General features: G+C 37.5%; 1 protein-coding gene across 13 annotated transcripts in view; it reads right to left on the reverse strand.

Annotated features, from left to right (window-relative positions):
• Window positions 1–26,332, reverse strand: part of bcor (BCL6 corepressor) — a 263,295-nt gene that overhangs the window by 34,075 nt on the left and 202,888 nt on the right. For 9 of the 13 annotated variants that reach the window (XM_052014798.1, XM_052014806.1, XM_052014800.1 and 6 more), the window contains 8 exons: window positions 24,396–24,523; window positions 19,254–19,347; window positions 12,787–15,627; window positions 11,475–11,531; window positions 10,867–11,050; window positions 8,456–8,533; window positions 4,347–4,703; window positions 1,739–2,104 (listed from right to left, as the gene is read on the reverse strand). In XM_052014798.1, coding sequence (XP_051870758.1) covers window positions 1,739–2,104; window positions 4,347–4,703; window positions 8,456–8,533; window positions 10,867–11,050; window positions 11,475–11,531; window positions 12,787–15,627; window positions 19,254–19,347; window positions 24,396–24,523 — 4,105 coding nt within the window. The remainder of the gene's footprint in view (window positions 1–1,738; window positions 2,105–4,346; window positions 4,704–8,455; window positions 8,534–10,866; window positions 11,051–11,474; window positions 11,532–12,786; window positions 15,628–19,253; window positions 19,348–24,395; window positions 24,524–26,332) is intronic. The other 4 variants (XM_052014804.1, XM_052014801.1, XM_052014803.1 and 1 more) reach the window with 4 other exon arrangements.

The following is a 26,332-nucleotide window of genomic DNA, read 5'->3' on the forward strand; positions in this document are numbered from 1 at the left end:
CTTAGTCTTTCAAATTCTACTGAAAATAATCCCAACTTCTTAAATCTCCAGTTACTATGACATGGATACTGATGTTTCTCTGGTCTGCTGAAATCTTAATACTTCTTTCTGAACTCAATGATATTGTAATACTTCCCTTTTTCTCTCCACTGTACTCCAGTTATCAGATACAATGATATCAAAACCATAAAAGGTATGGTAATCAAAATTATTTAAACAGGAAACATAAAAAAAATTCATTCAAACAACTAATAAATTTTGAATGGAAACTATATCTTTGTGGCCAAAATGGATAAGGGAAAATTCATTTAGAATATTAAAATAACATTTCATAAAATGTATTGCCTTTGTATTTGACTGAACTAATTTTCAGACCAAATTACTCAACCCTATCACTTTCTCTGTCTGACTTTTTCAGAAACTTTGCGCAAAGCATACTAGATTTTCACAGCAGTAGATCAAGGAGAGGAATAAAACTGAAGTTTCTTTCTGCACTCGTAAGCTTGGGTTGAAGTTTTCTGAAGGAAAGTTAAATGAATGTTAACCTGTATTAATAGTTTTTGTTTAATATGCAAGCACTACAAGTTCATTTTTAAAACAGCCCCCTCAGAAGGCCAGCTTTGCTGTTTCAACTTAAACTCAATTGTGTTTTGATACACATTGGACCAAGTTATTCCATTCAGTACTCTAGCCAAATGGAGTTTCCTCGTTTGATCCTCCCTTGTATTTTAATTTTCTTTGATCACGTTCTAAAATTTTCAAATTCCTTCTTCTGGATAATTCATAGTTAGTTCTATTCTCTTTATTCTCCCAGCTTTTCTCATTGCATCTGTTCTGTCGACACCACGATCCATGCCACAGCTTCTGAAATATCTTCCATTCTCTCTGATTCTTCCATTTCCTGCTTCCCTTTTTGCATGTAATCTTCCCATGAAAACACAGGAGAGACAACTGCCCTTTCACCTTCTTCCTTCCCACCAAACTGAGTACCAAGTGCTCCTTCTGATGAGAGGTCATCAATCTGAAATTTTGACTGTTTCTCTTTCCATTGGTCCCATTCTACTTAATGCGTATTTCCAGCATTTTCTTTTTACTTCAAATTTCTAATACCTTTTGCATTTATCATACGTTTTGCTCATCAATGTTGCCAAACGTTACATTTCCAAAGCATTAAGTGATTGATCTAAAAATATGACCATGAGTCCACAATCCAAACTGGAAGCCCATCTTTTGAATCTTAAGTCATCTTGTTGCTCACATGTGTTTGCCTCTGATGGTTAATTCATCACCCGAGAAACTTAAGAGTTGCATCAAAATTTTTTCTTCTCTTCTTTTGAACAGGGAAAAATTGGCATCACCTGACATGACAATTTGATAACAACTCCCGTCAATTCACCCTGAAGCAAACGTTATCAGGCTAGGTAATCTTCACTTAAAATTGCAGAATGTAAAAATGATTTGAGATATGAAAATAGGAGACCATCAATAAATAGATATCTACAAGGAGGTACTTAATAACTTTTTGTTCAGAAATAATCAGAATGAAAACCAAATGAAAGTAAGGTTAAGGTAAATTTTCTTTGAAAGTTTTCAAAATTCCTTCTCCTCGAGAGCTCCATGTTTGGTGAAAAGGAAAAGTGTATGGAAGAGTCTGAGAAGTGCCCCATTTTCCTTACAAAGTACATTAAGTGTTTCTAAATTAAACAAATATACAGACTTCTCCAGGTTTCAAATGTACCTTTCTCGAAGTCATTTCTATTGAAGGTCTCTTCAGATCCATTTCTGTTGGCCTTGGCCTCTGATGCTTTCTTGTTGTTTTTTTCTTCTGCCCTGTCTTTGACTTTTGTTTCTTTTGTAATAATCTCTGACTCCTTGCCTCCAGCTAACTCCTTTCTGCTGTGTCGATCTGTCTTGGAAGGAGAGGATTTGTTGGGAGACACTTGCTGCTCCCAGAGTGCCCTTAGATGTTGCAGATGTCTTTGCTTGCGTGGATGGAGTCCTGTCAGTTCAATGCACACTTTTAGGTTTGTTACTTCGCTTGAGTGCGAATCTTCTGAATTATCCGTGGATTCATCATTCATCTCTTTTTCAGTCCATTCATCTACTTTGAAAATAGTCCAGGTTAATGAAACATGCCCTACAACTAGCAACACTACAAACAAAATCATAAGCAGCCCTAATGTTCTGAGCAACACCTGAATGTTATGCTTTTTAATATTTCAACACAAATATGTTATTTCCTGTCATCACAACACACTCATCCAGGAAAAGTGAATCTCCCACATTAGTGTCCAGTTCATTCTCTCAAATGAAACTTAACAATTTAAGAACAGGACTCCCAATTCTGTGCAAATAAAACTTTTATTTGCCAACACTTATTAAAAATGCCAAATATAAAATGAATAAGATATTTGATTCTTGTGGACTTAGTTTGTATCACTCCTGAATTTAAACAATGATAGGTATTTTCTTAAGAATTCCTGTCATATCCTATGATGTTACACCATTAATATATCCACAGAAATTTCATATATTATGTTACATATTTCATTATGACATGCAAGGAGCCAATTTGGTCCATTGAGTCTATGCTAGTTCACAGAGCAATCCCACTCCTCAACTAATTTTTCCCCGTAACCCATTCTCTCCAAATTTCCATCAATACCACTCCTCCCCCTAGATTCCACCACTGGGGACAATTTACAGTGGCTATTTAACCTACTAACTTGCACCTCTTTGGGACAGGAGAAGAAACCAGAGCACACAGGGCGAATCCATGCAGTCAGAGGGAGAACAAGTAAACTCCACCATAACACCATGGTCGGCATTGAACTGGGTTGCTGGAGCTAGAAAGCAGCAGCTCTGCTCAGCTCCAAATGAAGTAGTAGCCTGACTTTATTTTTAATAAACAAAAAGTTGTTTGGGCACAAATGCTTTTGAATATATAATTTGCTTTTCTGTTGATAAAGATGAGATTCTGTTGATGAGAATGACCACTCAGATGACTAAGTGTTCTATTTAATGCATTACAGAATAATAAACTCCATGTTCTCTGCCAAGTTAGATGTTCCCATGGCCCCATTACACCAAGTTGCAGCAGGAGGGATACTGCAAATGGCCTAAGTACTCATAGGCTGGAAGGGAAAAAATACAGGGGAAGAAAATCACCATGTTGCTTTCATTGCTAACCAGTGATCCTTTCAGCTGTAAGTGCTTTTGTGTTTGTTATAGCTGAAAAATGATTGGATTTGATGTTTTCCTAATGGTGAAAGAATTTATTAAACCTCATTGTCGAGTTTTCTATTTGCAAAATGGTTGGAAAAAGTCAAAATTAATTATCAAATAGCCACAAATTTAAAAACGTAAAAGATATATATTTTATTTTCTGCATCATTCTAGGTGCCCTTCTGACTCAGTATTATCCTCCTTTAGCCAGGACGGTTCAAACTGGGTTCTCTACGCTTATCTTGCATCAGCCGGAGATGGAATGTGCTGACTGTGCAACTTAACAGCCTATCCAAGACAGAAAGAAACAAACCCACCAGTTTTTGCTTTTAGGGTGGCAACATTAGAGTTGAGTATTGAACTGGTCTAGTCAGGAGATAATCATTAGAATCACAGAAAATTAAGGCAAAAAAAAAACTGCCAACCCAGCACACTCAGGACAAGCCAAAAATGCATGTTAGGTTAATCTGACTTCCCAGCTTTTGATCTATAGCCTTGCAGGTTACAGTTCTTTGAGTGGTCATCCAGATCTTTTTAAATGTGGTATGTCTGTCTCCCCCACCCTTTCAGGCTACGACTTCCAGAACTCCACAGCTTATTTTGTGAAGTATTTTTTTTCTCATTCCCCACTAACCTTTCTATCAATTATCTTAAAACTGTACTCCCTATATTCTGAAGGTTCTTATTAATAAATCATTTTTAAAAAAAAAATCACATGAATTTAAACCCTGCATCAATATATCTGGACCAAACATTAAATATATTTATTCTTAATGCAGTGAATTTGAATCTGATTTTTATCAAGATGATTCAAATATAATTCTGCAATATTTTGTATTTAAAATATGAGATTTTGTTTAAAGCCTGTGTTTTATAATAAGGAACATATTTTCATTTTGGACCTATGAAGCTTTTTCTATACCGAAAGGCTTCAATATATTTTGATGTATTTGAAAAGGAACCTTGCAATCTTTTGTGTATATCAAACCATAGATTATACTTTACAGTGTATGTTAGATGAAATTTTTCACATGGAAGAGATGTTTAGCCAACCTAATCTTAACTTTATCATAATTATAATATACATGCTGTCAAAAAGTGCAAAATACTGTAACCCTTACCTGTAATGGAACTTTGTCTTTTTCTTTTCATCTTGAAAATTTCTGGCATCATTGATCGATTGATGCAAGTCTCATTATATCCCTTCATCTCTGATTGTACTTCATGAATGTTCATTTCATCTTGGTTGCTTCCTAAAACTTCCTTGCAATATTGGCTATCCTGGTCAAAGGTTGACTCAGAATTATAACTAGCATCCTCACGATGATAAGCTTGTAGAGTTTTTTCAAAGTCCTGATTAGAAGGAGATACTTTCTGTGGGGTGGAACTCTCTGCATTGGTTTGATCAGTCCAATGTTCTCCATTTTCATGATTTTCAACCAACCGATCTAGGTGCTTTGCATTGCTATCTAGATCATCTGCAGAAAAAGCGGCTAATTAGTTCCTACATGTATTTAAGCACCATATGTTTGAGAACAAGCAGAAATTTGGTGTATTTTCTTTTAAATAAGTGTTTTTGAAATAAAATTAAAATGTTAAAATGAAAAATATAAGTTTATGACAAAATGTTCAGGCTATGTCCAAACCTCAAAATACTTAGAAGAGTAGTGACTAACTGACAAAGGCCCTATTTCTAATTTTCCAAATATTTTGGAAACTGGAAATCATGCCAATGATTGTAGGGTGAAAAATGTTAAGAGCTGGTTCAAAAGAGAGAAAGCAATAATCAAAGCACACTTCTCCTCACATCATAATAGGAAAGCCTCTAGATGAGGTCAAAGCTGGAGGAATCTGCTGGGATTTAAAGGACCAGACAATGTTAAAGACAAGGAGGCCAAGCCATGAAGGAATTTGAACCTGAAAATGTGGTATTAAAATGAGTTCTTTGAGGACCAGGAGCCAAATCTTAATTTTTCAAATATGAATTTGTGTTCATTTACCTTTAGTAAACTAGGGATTAGAAGCACAAATTAAGCATAATGCATTAGCTATCATAGAGGCTCAGCTACAGGATAAGAATAATGATATGAAAATGAATTATATATCCAATTCTGAACTTTTGGGTGGATGAAGACTCTCCAAAGTGAGTTCATGTAAGCTACTTAGAAAAAAAGATTCCACATGCAAAATTTCTTTTTCCATATTACAAGAGTGTAATTTGTTCTTCCAATAAGCATTCAATAGGCCCGATGAATTGATCTGTATAAAATATCATTTAGACCACAAAAACAGAAAATATTGAGGATGCTCAAAAGTCAGCTCTTGACTGTTGAGAAAACATGATAGTTGACGTTTCAAGTTTAATATCTTTCCCTAGAACTGAAAAAGATTTAAAATGAACAATGTAAGACAGAATAAGAGAAAAGGGGAAGTAATACACAGACCAGTACGGTAGCGCAGTGGTTAGCGCGACGCTATTACAGCGCCAGCGATCGGGGTTCGATTCCCGTCGCTGTCTGTAAGGAGTTTGTACGTTCTCCCGTGTCTGCGTGGGTTTCCTCCGGGTGCTCCGGTTTCCTCCCACATTGCAAAGACGTACGGGTAGGTTAATTTGGGTTTAAAATGGGCAGCACGGACTCATTGGGCCGGAAGGGCCTGTTACCACGCTGTAAATAAAATATTAAAAAAATTTAGGAAACAACGCACACATGGAAAAAACAAAAATAATACATGCCTGCAGCAATTTTTGTTTTTTTTTGTTTTAACAGGGTGTCCTAAAGTGCCTTACAGATAATTAAATACTTTGTGAAAGGTAATCATTGTTGCGATGTTAGAAATGTGGGCACCAATTTATGCACATCCAGGTTCCCAGAAACAGCAAAAAGATAATGACAGTGAAATGAAACCTGACCAAGGCATTAGGGATAATACCTCAGTTTTTTTTCCCAAATAAGTGCTTTTCTCATACCCATCTACAAGGACAGAGGGAGACTTGGTTTAATGTTTCAGATGGAAGATGTCACCTCTGACAATACAGTGCCCTCTGGTTTTTCAGTGATGTATCAGCCTAGAATTTTGTGCTCAGGTCTCAGAAGTGAGCTTTGAACCAGCAATCTTTTGAGAAGAGAATGCTCTCAATTGAACAACAACTAAAAAAGAATAGCCTGTAATGTGCTATGGAGGAGATTAGAAAATGGTTAAAAAAAGGAAGTGATGGGCAGAGAAACCAAGAGGAGGCACAGAAATCAAAAGATAGAGCATGAGAAGACCCCAAAATGGATTAGTTGGAAAAACAGGAAGTATGAAAGACCAGCAAATTAACCAGAAACCACTGACCCAGGAATCTGGGAGAATGAAAAAGAGTACCAATCACCCAACCATAGTTGGCTTCTTTGTGCCATTTTGACAACCCTGTCATAGAAAAAACATAGGAACACTACAAAAGGTACACTTAGTATGTTCATTCCAGTGATAAGAGAACATAGTTTACCAGATCTGAGATATGATTGTATTAAAAAATTCAGGAGATTAAGATGTAATATAACAGAAGTGTTTAAAATCTTAAAACTGTATTTAGTGATAAATAGTGAAGGATTATTTTCAAGTGCTGTCCAGATGCTTCTTAAACATGAGAGTACCTGCCTCCACCACCTTCCCATTCAGTGCATTCCCGGTAGAATTTTTCCACCCAGAAGGTGATTGCAATCTGGAACACACTGCCTGAGGTGGTGGTGGACACAGGTACTCTCATTTAATTAAAAGTTCAGCTAAGAAGTATCTGGACAAGCACTTGACTCACCAAGGCACAGAAGGCTATGGACTAAGTGCTGGTAAATCGGATTAATATAGGTAAGTACGTGATGGTCAGCAGAGACATGGTGGCCCAAAGGGTCTGTCTCTATGCTGTATGACTTCATGATTCTACGAGTCAGTAAATGGGTATAAAGCAACATAAAGTTAGGAATTATAGCAGAAACTTAAAAGGATGATTTTAAAAAAAAATCACGCAGCAGGTTAACAGAATAATTACAATTACATTGCTAGAGACCACAGAACTGAGTTAATCATTACATTTAGAAAGTGGAATTAGATGAATATTTGAAGAAAACTACTAAAGATATACAGAGAAGGAGCAGGTAGATGGGATGAGAGTAGTGATAGTACCAAAGGTATTAGAGGGTAGATTTCTCCCTGCTGACATTTCTACAAATAGTTACAATGAAGAAGTCATAGAGTGGAAATTAAAGTGCAATTACAGTAGAATTTTGTCAAAACAAATAAATGATGATTTCCAATAAATTTGGAAAGAATCCTTGCTTTACTAGGTCTTCATTTTTCAATTTGTGCCTTTTCCATAAAAATAATTGTTAGTTGTAGTTCATGTGTGCATTTGCACCTAATTTAACACTCAATTCTATTTCAAATCAAAAACAATTACATAAAAATTCTGAAACCAATTACCAATAAATCAATATACACAAAATGCTGGAGGAACTCAGGAGGTCAGGCAGCATTGATGGAGGGAAATAAACAGTCCACGTTTCAGGTCGAGGCCTTTCATCAGGACCTGTCCTCAGTGTTCTGATGAAGGGTCTTAACACGAAACATTGACAGTTTGTTTCCCTCCATAGATGCTGCCTGACCTGCTGAGTTCCTCCAGCATTTTGTGTTTGTTGCTCCAGATTCCAGCATCAGTAGAATCTCTTGAGTCACTAATAAATCAATAAAAAATTCCATCTCAAGATCCTTTCTATTTAATCTTTTTGAACCATTTTGTCAATAAGTGTTGGCTCCCATTTTTAAATCTCAGAAATAAAATTCCTAGGAATGTACTGTCAGTAGTCTGTCACTAGTTCACAAGTCATGAACTGATTTGTTGTACTTCATTGTTAGCAGGCACTTAGACAATTATTCTGATGCAAGTTTATTTCAGTACATACCTCAGACAACTTGAAGCTGTTTTTCCTTAGGTGCACCAAAAACAATGCTTCAGAAAAGAATTATTACATAACTGCTGCAAGATGCTGACCATATATTCCATAAGTTTGAAAATTATGGAAATTAAAAAGAAGTTCTGATGAGCACAACTAATCACCTTCAAGATTTGAGCACAGAATTACAAGCAGAACATTTTTGCTAAATTAACAACACCTTATTAAAAATTTAAAATATATGGAGACCTACTTATATTCCTTGAACTTTTTTCAATAACTGCAAAATGAATACATACCAGACTTGTTGTGTGCTCGCACTTGCAGAAGAAGTGGAATAAAATCTCGGAATCCATTCTTTTGTTTCTTTTGGAAGGCTAATTTAAAGGCAAAAAAATTTAAAATACATCTTTTGGCCTATCAAACAGTTGCTTTTTCAGACACAATAAAATTTAATGCTGTAGCTATTTTGAATAATAATCTTTTGCTTAATACCATAAATCAGATGAAGAAATACATATCTAGAAATTAGATTACATTGCTGAAAGTTTTGATGCCTTGCACATCATTTCTAGCTTACTATTTTAGCAGAAGCCTTAACCTGTTTAAAGTAAATGAGTTAATGATTGTATTAAAATAATAAATAGGCAGATGTCATATGAAGGTATGAAATAGTCATATGTCAATATCACCAACAGCAATTTAAAATGTAATTGTTCTAACTCTATTTATGTACCCCTATTCTCACCTAACATTCACACTAAGACATTACAGCAGTTTTCACTGCGTAATGTTCATTGGTGAGACTTTTAACATAATTTTTTCATAAGCTCACCTTATGATACTTCCCAACGGTGTAAACTAGATGTACGTCATTTGATGGTTGGTATGCATTAAATTAATCACAGCTAGGCTGCATTATAAATTTTTCTGTATGTCCCTAAGCTTGTATTGCTGGAAAGTAAAATGTATCTGCGTGTTAACTGAGACCAGGTAGAGACTCATCTGTGATCAAATAGTCTGACCTCACGGCTTCGACTTCTACGTGAACAGACATCTAGGCAGGGACTCCTAAACAGTATCTTATCATACGTCAGCGATGCTGAATAAAGAAAACTTTACAATATAAATGTGACTTCTTGCTGGTGTTGCTGTTAATAATATGCAAGATGAATATCAGTAGTGTTTAGACTTCTAACCAACAGAGGACAATTATTTGTTTAACAGTGGATTTTTTGTGTAGTTGATTAAATCATTTGATCACAGCTAACAAGAATCATATGACTCATGGCACATCCTGTAATTTATCACCATGTGGTGTACCATGGTAACACTCCATAGCTTTGTTGTCATGGTGATAGTTTCAATTCACCACAGCAACCAGGCAGTTTCATTACTGGTCTTTCACTGCCAGGTGATTGGCAGATAAGTAAGCAGACTAACAGGGGCATTCAAGAATCAACCAATAATTCAGAGCATTAATAACTTGGTGAGAAAAAGCTTGCTTACTGAACTATCATTGACACTTGTATCTTTCACTTCTCAGGATTACTTTCTAAATACTACAGAACATCGAAATAGTAACTGTGATAACCAAAAAAAAACTCACTGAATATATGGGGATGAAATAATAGTCTGGTTGTTTAGAAAATAGGTCAAGGGTTAATATACTACACTATTTAGTCCATTGTCTCTGAAATCATACAAATTTCACTCATTGGGATAGAGGTTCTCCTTGCTTACGCAACTAACATCAGAGTAATTCAAGCAAAACTAACTACACCGCAGAACATGTTGGGGAATTTTAAACCTAGTTAAGTTTCTATCAAATCTATATATGTTTTCTGCACTCAGTTTGGATTAAGATTCAGACCCTGACACAAAACTTGTAAGGTCCCAAGCTGAAATTGCAAGATTCCATCAGAGGTCCTAGCTCAGGACATCATCAAATTTTACACAGAGACACTGGTTGGCACTGTTCAAAATATGTTGTCATGTCAAAAGTAATTAATTTACTAAGAAACTGCAGTAAATATTTATTTAAAGATGAAAACTAAAATGCTGGCTGGTTGCAATGAATATTTTTCTGAAAGCTGGTAAATACTCTTTTATTGTATTGTAATGCTCTTTTTTTTTAATAATAATTTATTACTCAATAATAGCATACCCAAAATCAAGGTTATGTAAAATGCAAAAATATTTCAGAAAGCACTGCACTGACACGATACTCAACAAATTTCTTTAAAACTTTTCAGACTATCAAGGTCATTGGGTATATAATTCAACTCCTATCACCTCAATGGTAACTAAGAAATTTCTTTTTGTTCACCTGGGTTAAGATTTGAGTTTCTAAGTCCCTGAGTTTTATTGATCAAAAAAGTTTTATGGATCCTAAAATGGTTTACACTACAGTACATTCCATGCACTGTTCCAGGCAGAGCCCAGAGGCACAGCAAAATGACAGATTCGGGCCTGAGTTAGTCAGTAAGCCCTCTCTCACCACATGGACACATGTCCGGGACTTACTTTTGTTTGAATGGCTGAATACTGGTGGCTGTGTTTGGAACTGCCAATCACAGTCAACATGATTTGCAAGTTACCAGTAGGAAAATAATTTTTAATTGGAACTTAAGTATGCAGGTCATTGCAATTAGTAGCACTAATCCTTCCACATGCAATAACTTATGATTACTCCTGCTATGTCATTCACCTTCATCAAAATTTTCTACTGATGGAATCTCATCTTCTGAATCTTCCTTTGACTTCTTTTCCTTCTTCCCAGTGAAGCTTTTCCATTCAGTGTCACCTAATTTGTTGTCCTCTAATGCATCCTCAGACACCCTACTATCATCCCGTTGTTTCATCTCAAGCTCAGAAAAGCGCATCATAGCACGCTAGAATCATAAATGAAAATATTAATAAATGAATAACATAATCTCTTATGAAAAACAGCAGTAACAAATTTGCCTTAATTTCACACCTGTTCTGAATGCTCATTGAAAGAGAATTTCTAAAATCAGCAAAAGATAACACTGAACAGTGTTCTTAAGTTGTATCAATGCACTATTTAATAAAATGAATAACTATAGTATCCCCTATGAAAAAAGCGGATTGTTGCATGTTTTAAAAAAGTCAGTATATTTCTATTGTATATAATCTTGAAACATGCTTGAGAGTTTCAACACAAGGAAGGTAGTCTGTAGACTAGTCCTGGGGTCCACATCTACTGGCTCACTGCCCAAACTTTTGTTAACTAAAATCATTTAACAATTCTTTTCATTTAAGTTAAACAATCTGAGAAAAATCTTAAGAACTGACCTCACAGTAAGCAGCAGGCTGATTTAAAATACTGTCCTCTTGTGATAATCCTTCCATCTATTCAATTAAAATGATCACTCAGTGGGGAACTTTATCATTCATTTTTACAGACACACACCAATATTTCACAACAAGAATGAAAATCATCAAGAGGCTTTTCACCTATCAAAAATGTGTGTAAAGGTGGAATGTTTACTGAAGACCTTACATACAATAAATATATACAGTACAAATGTGTGAAAAAAGTAAAGAGGGAGGATGGGGTAGAGGGAAGGAATTCACCTATTTAATGGACCTATCTAATAACATAGCTAGTCTAGGGAGAAAACTTATTCTTGGAGATCATTAACCATATAACCGGTTTCTACTGCTACACACTTTCTAGTTTAAAATTATAGCACAAGAACAATAATAGCAGACAGTGCCAAACATTTCTGAACATGCTACAGAAATACAAAATAAGTGTGGCCATGGATATGTCCAAAATTCATTCAGATAGCAGCACAACCATGAATACAAGGACAAAGCCATTACATAACATTGTACAAGTCTATATGTCATTTCCTAACCACCCTGTATTTGGTGGTTTTTTTTATGTATATCTTATTTTATCCCCATTTTCTTTTATGAAAATATATATTGCTTTGGGGTGATTTGACCATACAAATGAGATGGCCTTCTTAATAAAACAAAGGGAATGTGGTCTCAGTGGTACAGTATCACATGAAAACTGGCACCAATGGCACAAAATTTTTGATAGAAGCCAAAACTTACGTAGGCACAGTAGCATAGTGGTTATGGTACTGGACTGGCAACCAGAAGGTCTTGAATTCATATTCCACCATGACAAGTTGAAGAAAAGAATCCAATATATTTTGAAATTTGTGGACAATATGTGCTCAACTCCTGTCATAATCTTGCAAGCTTTGCCTATCTGGTCTATAAGTAACTCCAGTCTCATCCTATGTGACTGATCATCGACATCCTCAGGATAATTAGGGAGGGGCACTAAATATTGTCTTGAAAATGTTGCCAATTTCCCAAGGACAATTTAGATTTCACTGTTGTTACGCATCATTATTCACATGCTCATGAAATTGTTATGATGGATTAGTCCACTGAACAATTCCTTTATATCATGGCCTAGCAATGGGATGCATGGAGCAGCCTTCAGCAAGATTCAGAAACCTATTTTAGTAGGGTTCACTTTACTCAAGCAAGAATATTAAATATTAAAAATGTTTTATAAAATCAAAAGGCTTCCAAAAATTAAGAAGCATCTTAGCCACTGACAAACAAGTCAACAACTCACCTGTAGTGCTCGTTGTTCTCGACTAAGTTGGCTAGAGTCTGCATATAGTTCAGTTGTGACACACTTAAATTTATCTCCCACATACCCAGCTGAGTTTGCTATTCGCTTTGTTAGATTAGATTTCTTCGGCTTCATAAATTTAGCAGCTGTTACCTCTAGATCTTCAGTTCTGTCTTTGGTATCACTGTGATTCAATTGAGTCAAAAACTGCCCAGTTTCAGCACCAAATTCCTTCTCTGTATTTGTTTTGCCAGAAGATGTGGCAACATGGTCAATAATGGAATCGTCCTCTGAGACATCAGCAATCAATTGAACTGTTGTACTTTCTTTGCTTTGGCTGTCTGAAGTATTTTCTTTGTTTATGTTCTGATTTGGTAAACACTGGCCCTGTGATAAGCTACAGATCTCAACTCCCTTATGGACATCTCTGTCTTTTTGGATACCATCTTGTATTGAAATGGCTTCCACAGAGTCAACTGTTTTATCACTGCTTTCCTTTGTAGAATTTTGTTTGTTATTGCCTTCTGATGGGATACACTTTTTAGATGTTTTTGCTTCAATTTTACCCCATTGATCATTGTGTTCTAAGATCAGGTGCTTGTCCTTATTATCTTTGGCAAATGTTTTGCCATGATTCTTTGGACTATGACATAATGGTTCACTTCTTCCTGAAGCATGTAACTGGTCTGCATTTATCTTTTGTGAAATCTCTGCTGGTCTCTCTCTGTTAACAGGTTCTTCACTGCTTCGAAGTCGATCATGTGATCTGGATCGTCGCTGTGTGCCTTCACTCCTTTTTTCTTCCTGAACACTGTGTGGCGAGATGATAGGGTTGATCAAATTCTGTGTGTTGTGGAATAGGGTGTATTCACTTCTGCATGTTGGCAAACTGCTATAAGAAAGTCTGTGCTTTGGTGCTAAGTTTCCTGCATACAAGTTGCCATTGGGCAATAAGGCAGGATGGGGAAATACAAGTCCTTTGTCAGGTAAGGGAAGATGGCTAATTGGGATTCCTTCTGGTGTAGAGTAGGTGAAATACCTATTTGGATATGGTAAAGGTGGGGATAGAAATGTCTCATTTGGAGTTAGAAATATCGAACCTGATGAATGACCACTTTCATTTGCATGTGACACAAAATCTTGACAGCTTCCTTTGGTCCCTTTAGTAGGCTGCTTACTTGGTATTGGAGAGGACTGTCCTGTTTGGTGAATGACAGATGTCTTATTTGAAGAGTTATTCCTATGTGCCTTTTCAGACTGAACCCACTCAGTATTAATATTTGGCGAAGGTGAAGCAGATGCAGGCCGGCCCAATCCAGAGACCGAACCCGGAATATGAGTAACAGAACCATTGGAACTCCCAATCCTAGGACACGAGGAGCTTCTCTGATGTGGAATTATACGCTCTAGTGTTTTATTGCTCACCAATATACTACTGGTTTGATGGTCTCCTGGAGAACTGGTACTAGGAATGGCCCAGGTTGAGTGCAATTTATTAATAATAGGAGGCCTTTCAACAGGAACATCACTGTGCATTGAAGTTGAAAAACCTTCAGAATGCGTTTCCTTACTTGACAATGAAGAGTTGTTTCGCCATTTGCCAGGTACCACTTTATCAGTACTCTCAGTCTTTGACGTCTGATCACTTGAGGTCTCACCACAGCCTACTTTAGAAGACAGATCTAGAGGCTTTTCATTGCAGTCTTTGGTGGAGGTCTGTTTTTCTTGCTGTGATGGGGACTTAGTAGTTTTTTGTTCAGGCTGAGTGTTTCGTGAATGTGTTGCTGCTTGTTGGAAGTTTTCACTAGATTCTGGTGGTTTTGCGGTTTTGCCATTTACTGATCGAACAGGAGAAGTAAATTCACTACTTAGACTTAAATAACCATGAGGAAGTGCCATTGAGGGAGAAGGGCCAGATATCCTAGCAAGATGCTTCTGAAATTCAGAAGAGTTCTCTCCAATCTGCGGTGAGGATAGGTGAAGCCGGGAAGGTGGTCTTGGAGATTGCAACAGTGCAGTTGGGTCAGCAGAAATGCTACCAGCATTTGACTTTTCAGTAGCTGGAACCCTTGTTTTCTTACTACTTGAAATCTGATGAGTCAAAATGTGTGGATCAACTGGCAGTCTTGGGTTACCTGTCATTATCCCTGAAAGGCATTTTTCAGAACAGTGAACCATAGACGACATTATGGGTGATGTTGCAGCTGGTGTAATCCTTAGTGGAGAAGGAAGAGATGAAGGGATGGGAGGCAAGCCATAGTGTGGAGGTGGTATGTATAAGAAGCGGTCACTGTGACTACAAACAGGTGAATAGGTTAAGTGTTGCGGTAAGCCATAAGAGTTCTGTGAAGGTATCAGACATGTTTTATACATGTTCCTTGGGTAGTTGCTTGATGAGTCCACAAATGAATACATGCCTGATGCCGGGCTCTCTATGTATGGGTTAACCCACGGAAGTCGCAAATAACTTGGACCAGTTCCATTTACTGGAGCTTGTTTGCCAGCTGAAGATCCTTCTAAACCCAGTGGTTCACCTCTGGCACTAGCAGCATTTTGTAGACCGGGAGGTGATTTGTACAATGTGCTAAAGCTTTCATGAGGCTTTGTGCAACCACTTCCATTTTCCAGTGTTTCTGGTGGATGTACTTTATAATTCAAATCAGACATTCTATCAGTCATAAATCCCAGACTGGTCATGGCCACTGCAGCCTCTTGTTCTTTTTCATTTCTTAGCCCATGTGCAGTAGGATATATAATACCATTGTGGTTTCTAAGCTCCTCTTGCATGATCCCACTGGCAGCTCTAAGTCGATCAATTTGTCTCACTGAGGCAGCATCCACCTGGACAAAATTTCAAAAAGATTAATTGTTTATACACCATTTAAGAAATGTTTTGATTTGTTTTCTGTCAGTTGAAGCTGCTATTTTAATAAAGTGATAAAATCCATTGTCAGTTAGTATATGAAACAAAACAACTGTGGTGACCAAACAAAAGGGTATTGGATAAAACAGCCATACAGTAGAATGGCAAGTATTTATATTCTACATCTTAGCTCTTAATGGACTTTGTTAGCACAACATTACTGTTTATGGAGATAAAATAAAGCAACTGTTCTAATGACCACCAATTAGTTTACTGTGCCCAATTTAGTAGCTATTCAACTGCTCTCCTTCCTCTGCCACTGATAGTCTTGGTCCCACAAATTGTTCACCTGCTCCCATCCATTCGATCCCCTTCTGGTACATTTGTCACCATTGCTGTATTGTTAGTGGGTGTAAAATCAAGAGTACTGGGTGCATAATCAACCTAATTTTGATACTTTTCTAGCTGTATCATTTCAAGCATCATCTCAGCCCAAGTTTTTTGCCAGTGCCAGAACAACAGTAACAACTTCCATTTATACTGTACTTTTAACACAGCAAAACCAATACAAAGCCTTCCACAGCACATTCACAAACAAGAAGTTTAAGCCGAGCTATGTAAGGAATTATAAAGGCAGATGATCAAAAGCCTGATCAAAGATATGAATCTAAAGGGAGACGGAGTGGTTTAGGAAGGGATCTTGACAGCTTCAGGAATAATTAGATATCTTGGAGGTTGCTATGAGGAGGGTTGAGACTGTAGAGTTCATTCTAGAGGCAAGGCCAATCACAAGCTGTTAAATAACACAAGAGAGTACATTTCCCCATTTTCTCAACACTTATGACCTCTTCCATGTCCAAGGAACTTACAGATTTCATCTCTCAGACTGCATCCAATCATGCAGCAATTTCATCCACTTTCCCTTTTCTTCCTGTCCCTCCACCTAATTCCATCGAATTTCTCCCTTCATGGTTCACCATCCATTCCCTTATCTGTCTCTGTGATGCACTTAGCAATATTTTTTATTTTAAAGAGACAATGAAAATTGAAAATGTTGTCTATGTAACAAAAACAGATTTCTCCTTTGTACAAGCACTATGCTTTTTGAATTGACAAGGTTTGCAAAAATAAGCTGGCAACCAGTTGGCCATTCACATTTGTTGGCCAAATGGTTCAGAAGATGATATTTCTGTGAACCCAGCTGCAGTGTCATCTGGTAAATCACAACAGAGATCCCGAGAAACTCATTTGTGAACGAGGCAGGAATCTGAACTTCAAACTAGATATACGAACTTAGTATGTTATATTTTTGGATGAGTAATCCAGAGGCCTGGACTGAAAACAGGGATAAGAATTAAGAAGAAAAACAGGAAATGCTGGAAACTCTCAGCAAATAGGACAGCATCTGTAGAAAGAGAAACAGATTTAATGTTTCAGTTTAAGACTCTTCATCAGAACTCTGCTGAGTGCTTACAGACTTTTCTGGTTTTATTTTGTCAGATTTCCAGTATAAGCTGTTTTTATTTATTTTCATGTACTGATATGAATTAAGATCCCATTATGTGACCTGTGAATTTGAATTCAATTCTTCAAAAAGCTGAGTAAATTTGAAATATAGAGGTAATGTTAGCAAAATAATAATCACCTGGAACCTGTGAGATTGTTGTAGAAATTGGGATGTGTACATCCTTCAGGGAAGAAACCTGCCACCCTTATAAAGCACGGTCTACATAGCCTGTCTTTCAAAGCTCTTTCAAAGTTATCCAATTAGCCCCATTTCCTTGTCCAATTTCCCTGAATTTTTTCCTGTAATGTATTTAGCTAATTCCTATTTTAAAGTTTATTACATTTGATTCATGTTCAGGTAGTGCAATCACAAACACAATAACTGGTTGCATAAGAAATCCTCATTCATCACCAGTTCCTTTGCCAATGTCCTTAAATCTGTGTCCTCTGGTTATTGACTCCTGTGCCACAGAAAGTAGTCTATCCTTATTTGTCAAATCTCCTTATGATTTTGAAGATCTCTATTAAATTTTGCCTTAACTTTATCAACACCACTAAGTAAATCTCTCTAAGATCTTGACATTCTTCCTGAAGTCTAGTGACTAGAAACAGAAGCAATGATGTAGCTGGAACCTAGCGAGTGATCCATAAAGGTTTGCTATAACTTCCTTGCTTCATTGGTCTATGCCTGTGTTTATAAAGCCAAGAAAGCCATTTGTTAAAAGAGTCTTCTCACATTTTCTTGCCACCTTCAAAGATGTACTCCCAGGTCTCTGTTTCTGCACTACCTTTAAAACTGTACAATTATTTTATACTAATGATTCAATTCTTCCTACACACTTGCATTAAATTTCATCTGCCATATGTCTACCCATTTCACCAGTTTCTCTGCCTTCATCTGAAGTCTATTGACATGTTCTTCATTGTTTACAACATATTTTGGGTGTGTATTATCCATAAACATTGATATCAAACCCTGTATATTCAAGTAAGGGTTACTAATATGTATCAAAAAGCCAGTGATCTTTAGATCAATCCCTGAGGATACCACCCTCTACAATGAAAAAAAAACATTCCGCACTATCTGCCTTTTTTGCCTCTTAGCTAATTTCACATCTATGCCGTCACTGTCATTTAGATCTTATTGCCTTCAATTAAAGGATAAAGAAAAAACCCTGCCACATGTTTCAACAACTTACATTCATGCTTAGGGGGCTCCACCCAGTCGCCACCCACAACAGTGTACTGATAAACCCTACTCTAACTCAATAATAGCCCAAGCCTCAGGTCCTGAACTGACTGTCCACCTCCAACCCCACAACCCTTCAATCAACTTCCACTCTGGCACCACCCCACCAAATGTGCCAGCTCCTCTAACCTTGCGATTGCTCAAGCCCCAAGCCTTGGCCCTCCAGTCATGCGCTCTGTGATCCCCAAACCACCACTTTCCAACCCTACTGGTGTCCCGATCACGCCTCCCCTATCACTCAAACTTGCTCCCAGATCTGACATAATTCAATCCCTTCTCTTCTGGAACCTCCCTTCCCCCCTCCCCTTTAATACCAGCATCCCATATCCTAAGTCCCCAAGCTGTAAATGGGCCTCAGGCACAAATGAAGATTGCAGTAGGGTCGGGGAGGAGGCATGCTGCTATCTAGTGAACCCAACAGGATATACCAAAATTTTTTATAATACTCTATTCAAAATAGTTCAGCAACTAATATTATTATATTCTTGTTAATGCTGCATTGAAATGGTACCACCTACATTTTATTGTATTGTTGCATTCCCTTCTAATTTTCTCAACATGTATTGTAATATGACTGATGTTGCTGCTTGTACTGCAATGACCTTTTGCAAAACTTCAATTGCAGTAGCTTGTGGAGTTTGACTTAAGCCTCATAACGCTCATAAAAAACAACATACAATTTCAGCTTATGACTTCATTCAAGTCTAAACTTTGAAACTACTGTTCAACTGAGATCAAATCTCTCTTATTTTAACAGGCAATGCCCAAGTTTAACAAATTAGTTCATTCTTTGTTCATTACTGCAAAATAACAGAGAGAAATTTGACAAGTGCAAAAGTAATAACTTACCACACTCAAGTTGTGGGTCATATGATTCTCTTCTCTAATCCCAAAACGCTTCATGTTTTTTTGTGTTTCACCATCACTTACAGAGACTTTCCTACTGTGAAAAAAAATCAAATTCAATATTTTTTAATTGTGATTACATATTACTCATTGAATATTGCATTAACAGTGGTTATTTTTAAAAAAAAAGTCTCATAATTATTATCACTCCCTCAACTTGCACACACAATACGATGATAGTAAGTATAAGGGTTTTAGAAATCATGATCACAATCATACAATTCCAGCAAGTTTTTCTCTCAAAGTAAATAGTTTCACCCTTCCTACAGCAATGAAAATTTAAGGCAAGATTTTCTTCATTATTTCGAAACACACTTAATATGACAGGTAATCATTCTTTAAGGTAAAAGCCACCATAGACACCCGTTGCGGTTAGCACAATGCTATTACAGCGCCAGCGATCGGGGTTCGATTCCCGTCGCCGTCTGTAAGGAATTTGTACGTTCTCCTGTGTCTGCGTGGGTTTCCACCGGGTGCTCCGGTTTCCTCCCACATTCCAGAGACGTACGGGTAAGTTAATTTGGGGTTTAAAATGGGCAGCGCGGACTCGTTGGGCTGGAAGGACCTGTTACCATGCTGTAAATTAAATTTTAAAAAATTTTTTAAAAAACTCTTTGGAGTCAAATAAACTTCTCCTTTCTACTTTACTAATGAAATTTCCAAAGGGTATCTCCAAATTGGTCACTGGAACTTTGGTAAAGATCACCAGACGTCAGTTTTAAGTATCTGTCTGGGCTTTCCATGTCTGATATGTGCTCTAATCTCAGATCACTTTTCTGCTGGAAACAGATTTCAGGCAACAGCAACATCATAAGGTTTAAACAAAAGAGATATAAAGAAAGGTCAGAAAAAGAAACATATTTAGAGAGACACTTATACATAAAACTTGCATTTTATGTTAAAGAAATCATAAATGCAATAAATCAACTAATAAGATTCCTTATATAATCAACCTCCGGTAACATTGTAGTATATATGTTAAGCAGAGCAAAAACTGGTACTTCAACTTGGAGACCCAATCCCTTTTGGCTAATTAGAAACAAACTGCCAAAAAGTTGGTTACCACTTTATCTTACTCAAATAATAGTCACTTGATACAGTGATACAGTTTGAAGATGGCCTCAAGACAAACCATTTGCATGTTGGAATAGAAAATAACACAGAGAGCCCCATTATTCCCAGTTAAGCAGTAGTAACCAGTAGATTACACCTCAGTGGGTTGGAACAGTAATTGCACTATTCATGTTGAAGCACCTTATTTAATCATGTGAATCAAGAGAGAGCTCTTCATAGAAAGCAACAGCACATGCACACAATTGCAATCCTAACTTCACTGAAACAATATTTTCAACTGGATCGAACCCAGGTCACTGGAGCTGCAAGACAGTTGCACTACCTGCAGCACCACTGTGCCAGCCACTTTAAAAAAAAATTATTTTGCATTAATGGCTCAAAATTCAGTCCAATTTTCCACCATGTACTGTACATAAATGCAATATTTATTTGTTTTTGAGCAGTTATTTTGATTCTGTGTAAGCAATGGCCATACAAAAATGAAAAGGAATTTTACACAAATAGTATGTTGCCATTGGAAATCCATAGTCCAGTTTACTTAAATCCTGAAATTATATTGTTTTGAAATACTTCTGCAAACTAAAAGGTGATTAAAATTAAAATCATCACACATACATAGGCAAGCAAAGTGTAAATCTCCTACAAATTCTCTTCTAAATTCTCTTCTAAATTCTAGCACATTGCCTGTTTTGAGCAGCATTCTCCGATATCATGAGATGATCAATTTAATGGTATATACTCTGCAGTAGAAATGATGGCAAAACAATCAATGTTTGCTATGATTACACAACAAGACTGACAACAACTTCAGGATTTCCACAAATGCTTGGTTTAATCCAGAAAATCCTAAAATGCTCTCAATGAGCCTTGCCTCTTGTGAAAGTCTCATATCTGGGGACTCAGTAGTGGACCAGCTTATTCATTATGGCTAGAAACAAATCAAGGAAATAGCGCCATTCAATAGCCCCTAGGTGAGCAGGTCCTGGGCTTCTGCAGCCTGACTATAAGTCCAGGACAAGTGGAGGGACAAATGCTGCTCTGGCATACAATCAGAATTTTCACTCATTTCAGTGAGGGTTCCTGACCTAAAAATTCAGTTATTCACTTTTTATTTACTTTACCCTGTTTCAATGTTTTTAATTATTTATTAGAATTTTAATGTGTTTAATGTTATTTTGGTTTACAAATAGGTATTTGTTTTAAAGAATTATTTAAAGCAATTTCATCTTTATCAGAAACTTTTGTAAACTCTTAATAGCTTAAACTTTGACAGAAGTGAGGCTCTGCCAAAGCCTTGCCTCTTGTGAAAGGCTTTCAGATTTGGGGACTCAGTGGTGTATCAGCTTCCTTCTAGTCACTTCTGAGACTGTGTTGACCCAGGCATTTGTACTAGTATTATAAAGGAAAGCATGGAGGGATGCATCATGGAGACAGGTCCAAACTCACTTAAACTGACATGAAATTTATGGGTACTTCTGAGTGATCACACTGTCAAATACCAAGAAAATATTGCACAAGGTATAAATAAGTTTTCAAAACAAGACTTAACTATAATTACTGTTTAGCAAACTCTTCTGGTGACTGAATAAAAAAAAGAAACATGGGTACAGAAATACACAATTTAACACCTCAAACCTCTTCTGCAATTTAATAAAATCATGACTGATCAATGACCACATTTCACACACCTGTCATTTCCCAAGTCCTTCAGCATCTTGGATTAATAAAACTCTATCAATTGACATGAAAAACACAACGATACTGGAGGAACTCAGCAGGCCAAGCAGCATCCGTGGAGAAAAGCAGGTGGTCAACGTTTCAGGTCCTGATCCGAAATGTTGACCGCCTGCTTTTCTCCACGGATGCTGCCTGGCCTGCTGAGTACCTCCAGCATCATATTGTTTTTCATCTAGATTCCAGCATCTGCAGTCCTTTGTTTCTCTATCAATTGGCAACTGACCAAACATCAATCAATCTCTATAGAGATAAAGTTCCAAAACGCTACTGCTGTCCATATGTTTCATAACTTTAATCCTGAAGGGCCTCTATAACCCAAGTCCTACACTTCTCAGCCAGTGGAAAGATTAATCTATCCTATCAGCTACCTTTAATATCTTCAAAGTTTCCAGCAAATAGCTCCTTGGCCTTGAGCTCGGGAGGAATATAACCTTTGTTTGTGAAATCTTACCTCATAATTTAACCCTCCGATGCCCAGGTATCATCCTGATAAACTTACTCTCCTCCCTTATCCTCCCACCAGCCTCCACATGGACTTCTGCAACTTGGCTATCAGTCCAGAAGTGGAGGGACAAATGCTGATCTAGCATACAATCAGAATTTTCACTCATTTCAATGAGGGTTCCTGATCTGAAAATACAGTTATTCACCTTTTATTTACTTTAGTCTGTTTCAATGTTTTTAATTATTTATTGGAATTTTAACATGTTTAATGTTAATTAGTTTTATGAATAGTTATTTGTTTTATAGAATTATTTAAAGCAATTTTTTCTTTATCAGAAACTTCTGTAAACTCTTAATAGCTTAAACTTTGACAGAACCAAGGCTCTGCCCGAGCTTCTACCATCTCCAACAATATTCCAAAATCAGATACATCTTCTCCTCCCCTCCCCATCAGCATTTCTAAGCTGTTGTTCCTTCTGCAACCAAAGGTCTTTAGTACTATGGCACAGCAGATTGTACTAATGCCTCACAGCTCCAGCAACCTGGGTTCAATCCTGACCCGGGGTGCTGTCTGAAAGATGTTTGCATGTTCTCTCTTGAACAGGAACTCTGGTTTCCTCCAACATCCCAAAAATATGCTAATTGGTAAGTTAATTGCTTTCTGTAAATTACACCTCGGAGAGTTAGGTGGTACGAAAATCAGGTTACCTGCACCCTTTGTTACATTCTCACTCCTTCTGATTCACCCAGGTCCTCTCACACAACCCCTTCTTTCCAACCCCACCCCCCAATCCTCCCTGTCTCCTGTTACTCAGTTTCTTTACCCTCCCCCACCTGGTTCCACCTACCTATCACCCACACACTCAACCCACTCAGTCCCCCATTCCCTCCCTTCCTCCCACTGTTCCCATCTCCCCACCATCCCTCCCTCATTTATTGCCTTCTTTTCTTATCAGATTTAATAATCTGCAGCCTTTGTTGTCTCCACTAATCATCTCCCAGCCTCTGTCACTATTTCCATCCCTCCCTCCCCCACCTGGCTCCTTCTGCCCATCAACCCCTCCTCACCTAGATTCATCTATTGCTTGCCAGCTCCTGCCTCACCCCTCTCCCTCACTTCTTTATACTAGCTATCTCCCTTCTACACTCTCAGTCCTGATGCAGGGTCTTGACTCAAAACTCAAAGCGTCAACTATCCCTTTGCCTCCACAGATGCTGCCTGACCCACTGAGTTTCTCCAGCAGCTTGTTTGTTTGCTCCAGATCCCAGCACCTGCAGTCTTATGTATCTCCTTTAATGTGATAAGCTGCTCAGCTACAATGATTAAAAAATCTGCTGGAAGCCAGGGAATCTTTTGAAATGATATCTAACAGCAGCCAATGACAGAAAGGATGTTAACCTTACAAACATCACTAGATCGTTTGGGGGAGCTTTCATGGTGAATGGTAAGTGCTACTGCTTCCCCACCAACCACAAATTCTAGGATACCTCATGAATGGAAAATCAGTCAAGTTTTTGTAAATCATGATCTGAAATAGGTTGTCAACTCCTGCACATTCATTATTTCTTGTAATAACTAAAATGATAAATAGGATTGGTTCTTTCTGCTTGCAAAAGGAAACCATCCATTCAATATTATTCATTAAGACAAGATATTTAAGCATTAAGCCAGGTTAATAATCCTCCCCACCACTCAAGAAAATCAAATCCAACCAATGCACGTGTAAGAGTAACAACCCTCTCAGATAACAATGATTTCCCACAGATGAATCCCAACTGGATCAAAAGTTTGTTTAATTTATTACCATGCAAAAATATAACTTATCTTACCCTTCTTCATTAATTCCACACATGCGAACTCTATCAGTACTCATCCAGCTGGGAAGGTTGCTGTACAAGGGGGTTGCTGACAGCATGACGTCTTTTTGATTGAAGTTTCCCTTCTCCACAACTTTATTCTTTAAAATAAAAATAAATCTTTATCAATATACAAAATAGGTATACATCAAACATCCTTATTACCAGGAACAATGGGCAAATAATATTTTAAATGTTTTATTTCTGCCAAATCTATATTTCTCTTTACAAGCATTCATTGTTCTAATCAAGGAATTTTACGTTTGTATTTCTTTTAGTTCTTAATTTAGTTTTAAAAGCATAATATTTTATTTATTATTCAGTTGAGTATCTTTGTATGTTAATGACCAAGGATGCAACCATTAACAGACCATCTGCAATGGTACGTATCTTGTTCTTGTATTTAAGTCCAATAAACAATATATGTGTTGTATAGATAAAATTCCAAAATTAAGATTTCATACTGAAGATCACAGTTCTCACAATACCTTCATTAACAATAGATGATAAACTGAAATTTTTTAACATATATAGCAAGTGATCAAAGCCAATCCTTTGATATATAAAGATCAGTGTTGCAGTTTGTGAAATGAATAATCAATATCACAATAAATCTCAAATAAATGGGTCATGAAATTTATTTAAAAATGAATGAGTTAACATTTCTGCAAGTTCTTTCAGGTGCAAAACATTCAAAACAGTTATGCTCATGCTCTTTGCTGCATGTGGCAAAGCTTTCATACTCTTTCTATTTAAGAATAGAAATGTCTCTTGAACCAAAATTCTACTACATGAATGTTCAGTTCAAATATCTAATAACACAAAATATCACAGACACAAGAGATTCTGCAGATACTGGAATCTGGAGCAACACACACAAAATGCTGGAGGAGCTCAGCAGGTCAGGCAGCATCTAATGAGGAAATAAACAGTTGACATTTCGGGTTGAGACCCTTCATCAGGACTGGAAAGGAAGAGGGCAGAAGCCAGAATAAGGTCAGGGGAGGGGGAGGAGCACAAGCTGGCTGGTGATAGGTGAGTTCAGGTGAGAGGGGGAAGGTGGAGGAGGGTGGATGAAAGGGAGTGATGTGAGAAGCTGAGGGGTGATTGGTAGAAGAGGCAAAGGGCTGAAGAAGGAATCCAGTAGGAGAGGACAGTAGACCATGGAATAAAGGGAAGGAGGTGGGGAATAAATGGGCAGGTCATGAGGGCAGGGGAGGGGGAAGAGAAGGGGTGAAGGGGCCAATAGGAATGAGGAAAAACAAATGGGGGTGGAAAAAAGGGGGGGGGGGTGAGAAGGGAGGGGTTACCGGAAGTTAGAGAAGAGAAATCAATGTTGAGGCCATCAGGCTGGAGACTACCAAGGCAGAATATGAGGTGTTGCTCCTCAAACCTGCGTCTGGCTTCAAAGTGGCAGTTGAGGCCATGGATAGATATGTCAGTATGGCAGCGAGAAGCGCAACTGAAGTGGCTGGCCAGCGAATGATCCTGGCTTTTGCAATGGACGGAGCGAAGGTTCTCGACGAAGCAGTGACCCAATCTGCATCAGGTCTCACTGACGTAGAGGAGACCACACCGGGAGCAGCGGATGCAATAAATGACACCTTCAGATTCACAGGTGAGGCACCACCTCACCTGGAAGGACTGTCTAAGGCCCTGAGGGTGGTGAGGGAGGAGGTGTAGAGACAGGTGTAGCACTTTGCACGGTTGCAGGGATTACTGCCAGGAGAACAAATACTTTAATGCACTTCAAAGAATATAATACTAAATAGGATATTATGGTCACAGTGCTTATTTTGTGTAAAGTATTTAGCTCACTGAAAACTTTGCTGTATTAGGTGTGCTGCATTGCAGGGTGTAACATGGAATGGAAATCTGTGTGAACACCAATTTACGGCAGGCAAGCTATA

This window comes from Pristis pectinata, chromosome 4 (assembly GCF_009764475.1).
Source record: "Pristis pectinata isolate sPriPec2 chromosome 4, sPriPec2.1.pri, whole genome shotgun sequence".
Lineage (NCBI taxonomy): Eukaryota > Metazoa > Chordata > Chondrichthyes > Rhinopristiformes > Pristidae > Pristis > Pristis pectinata.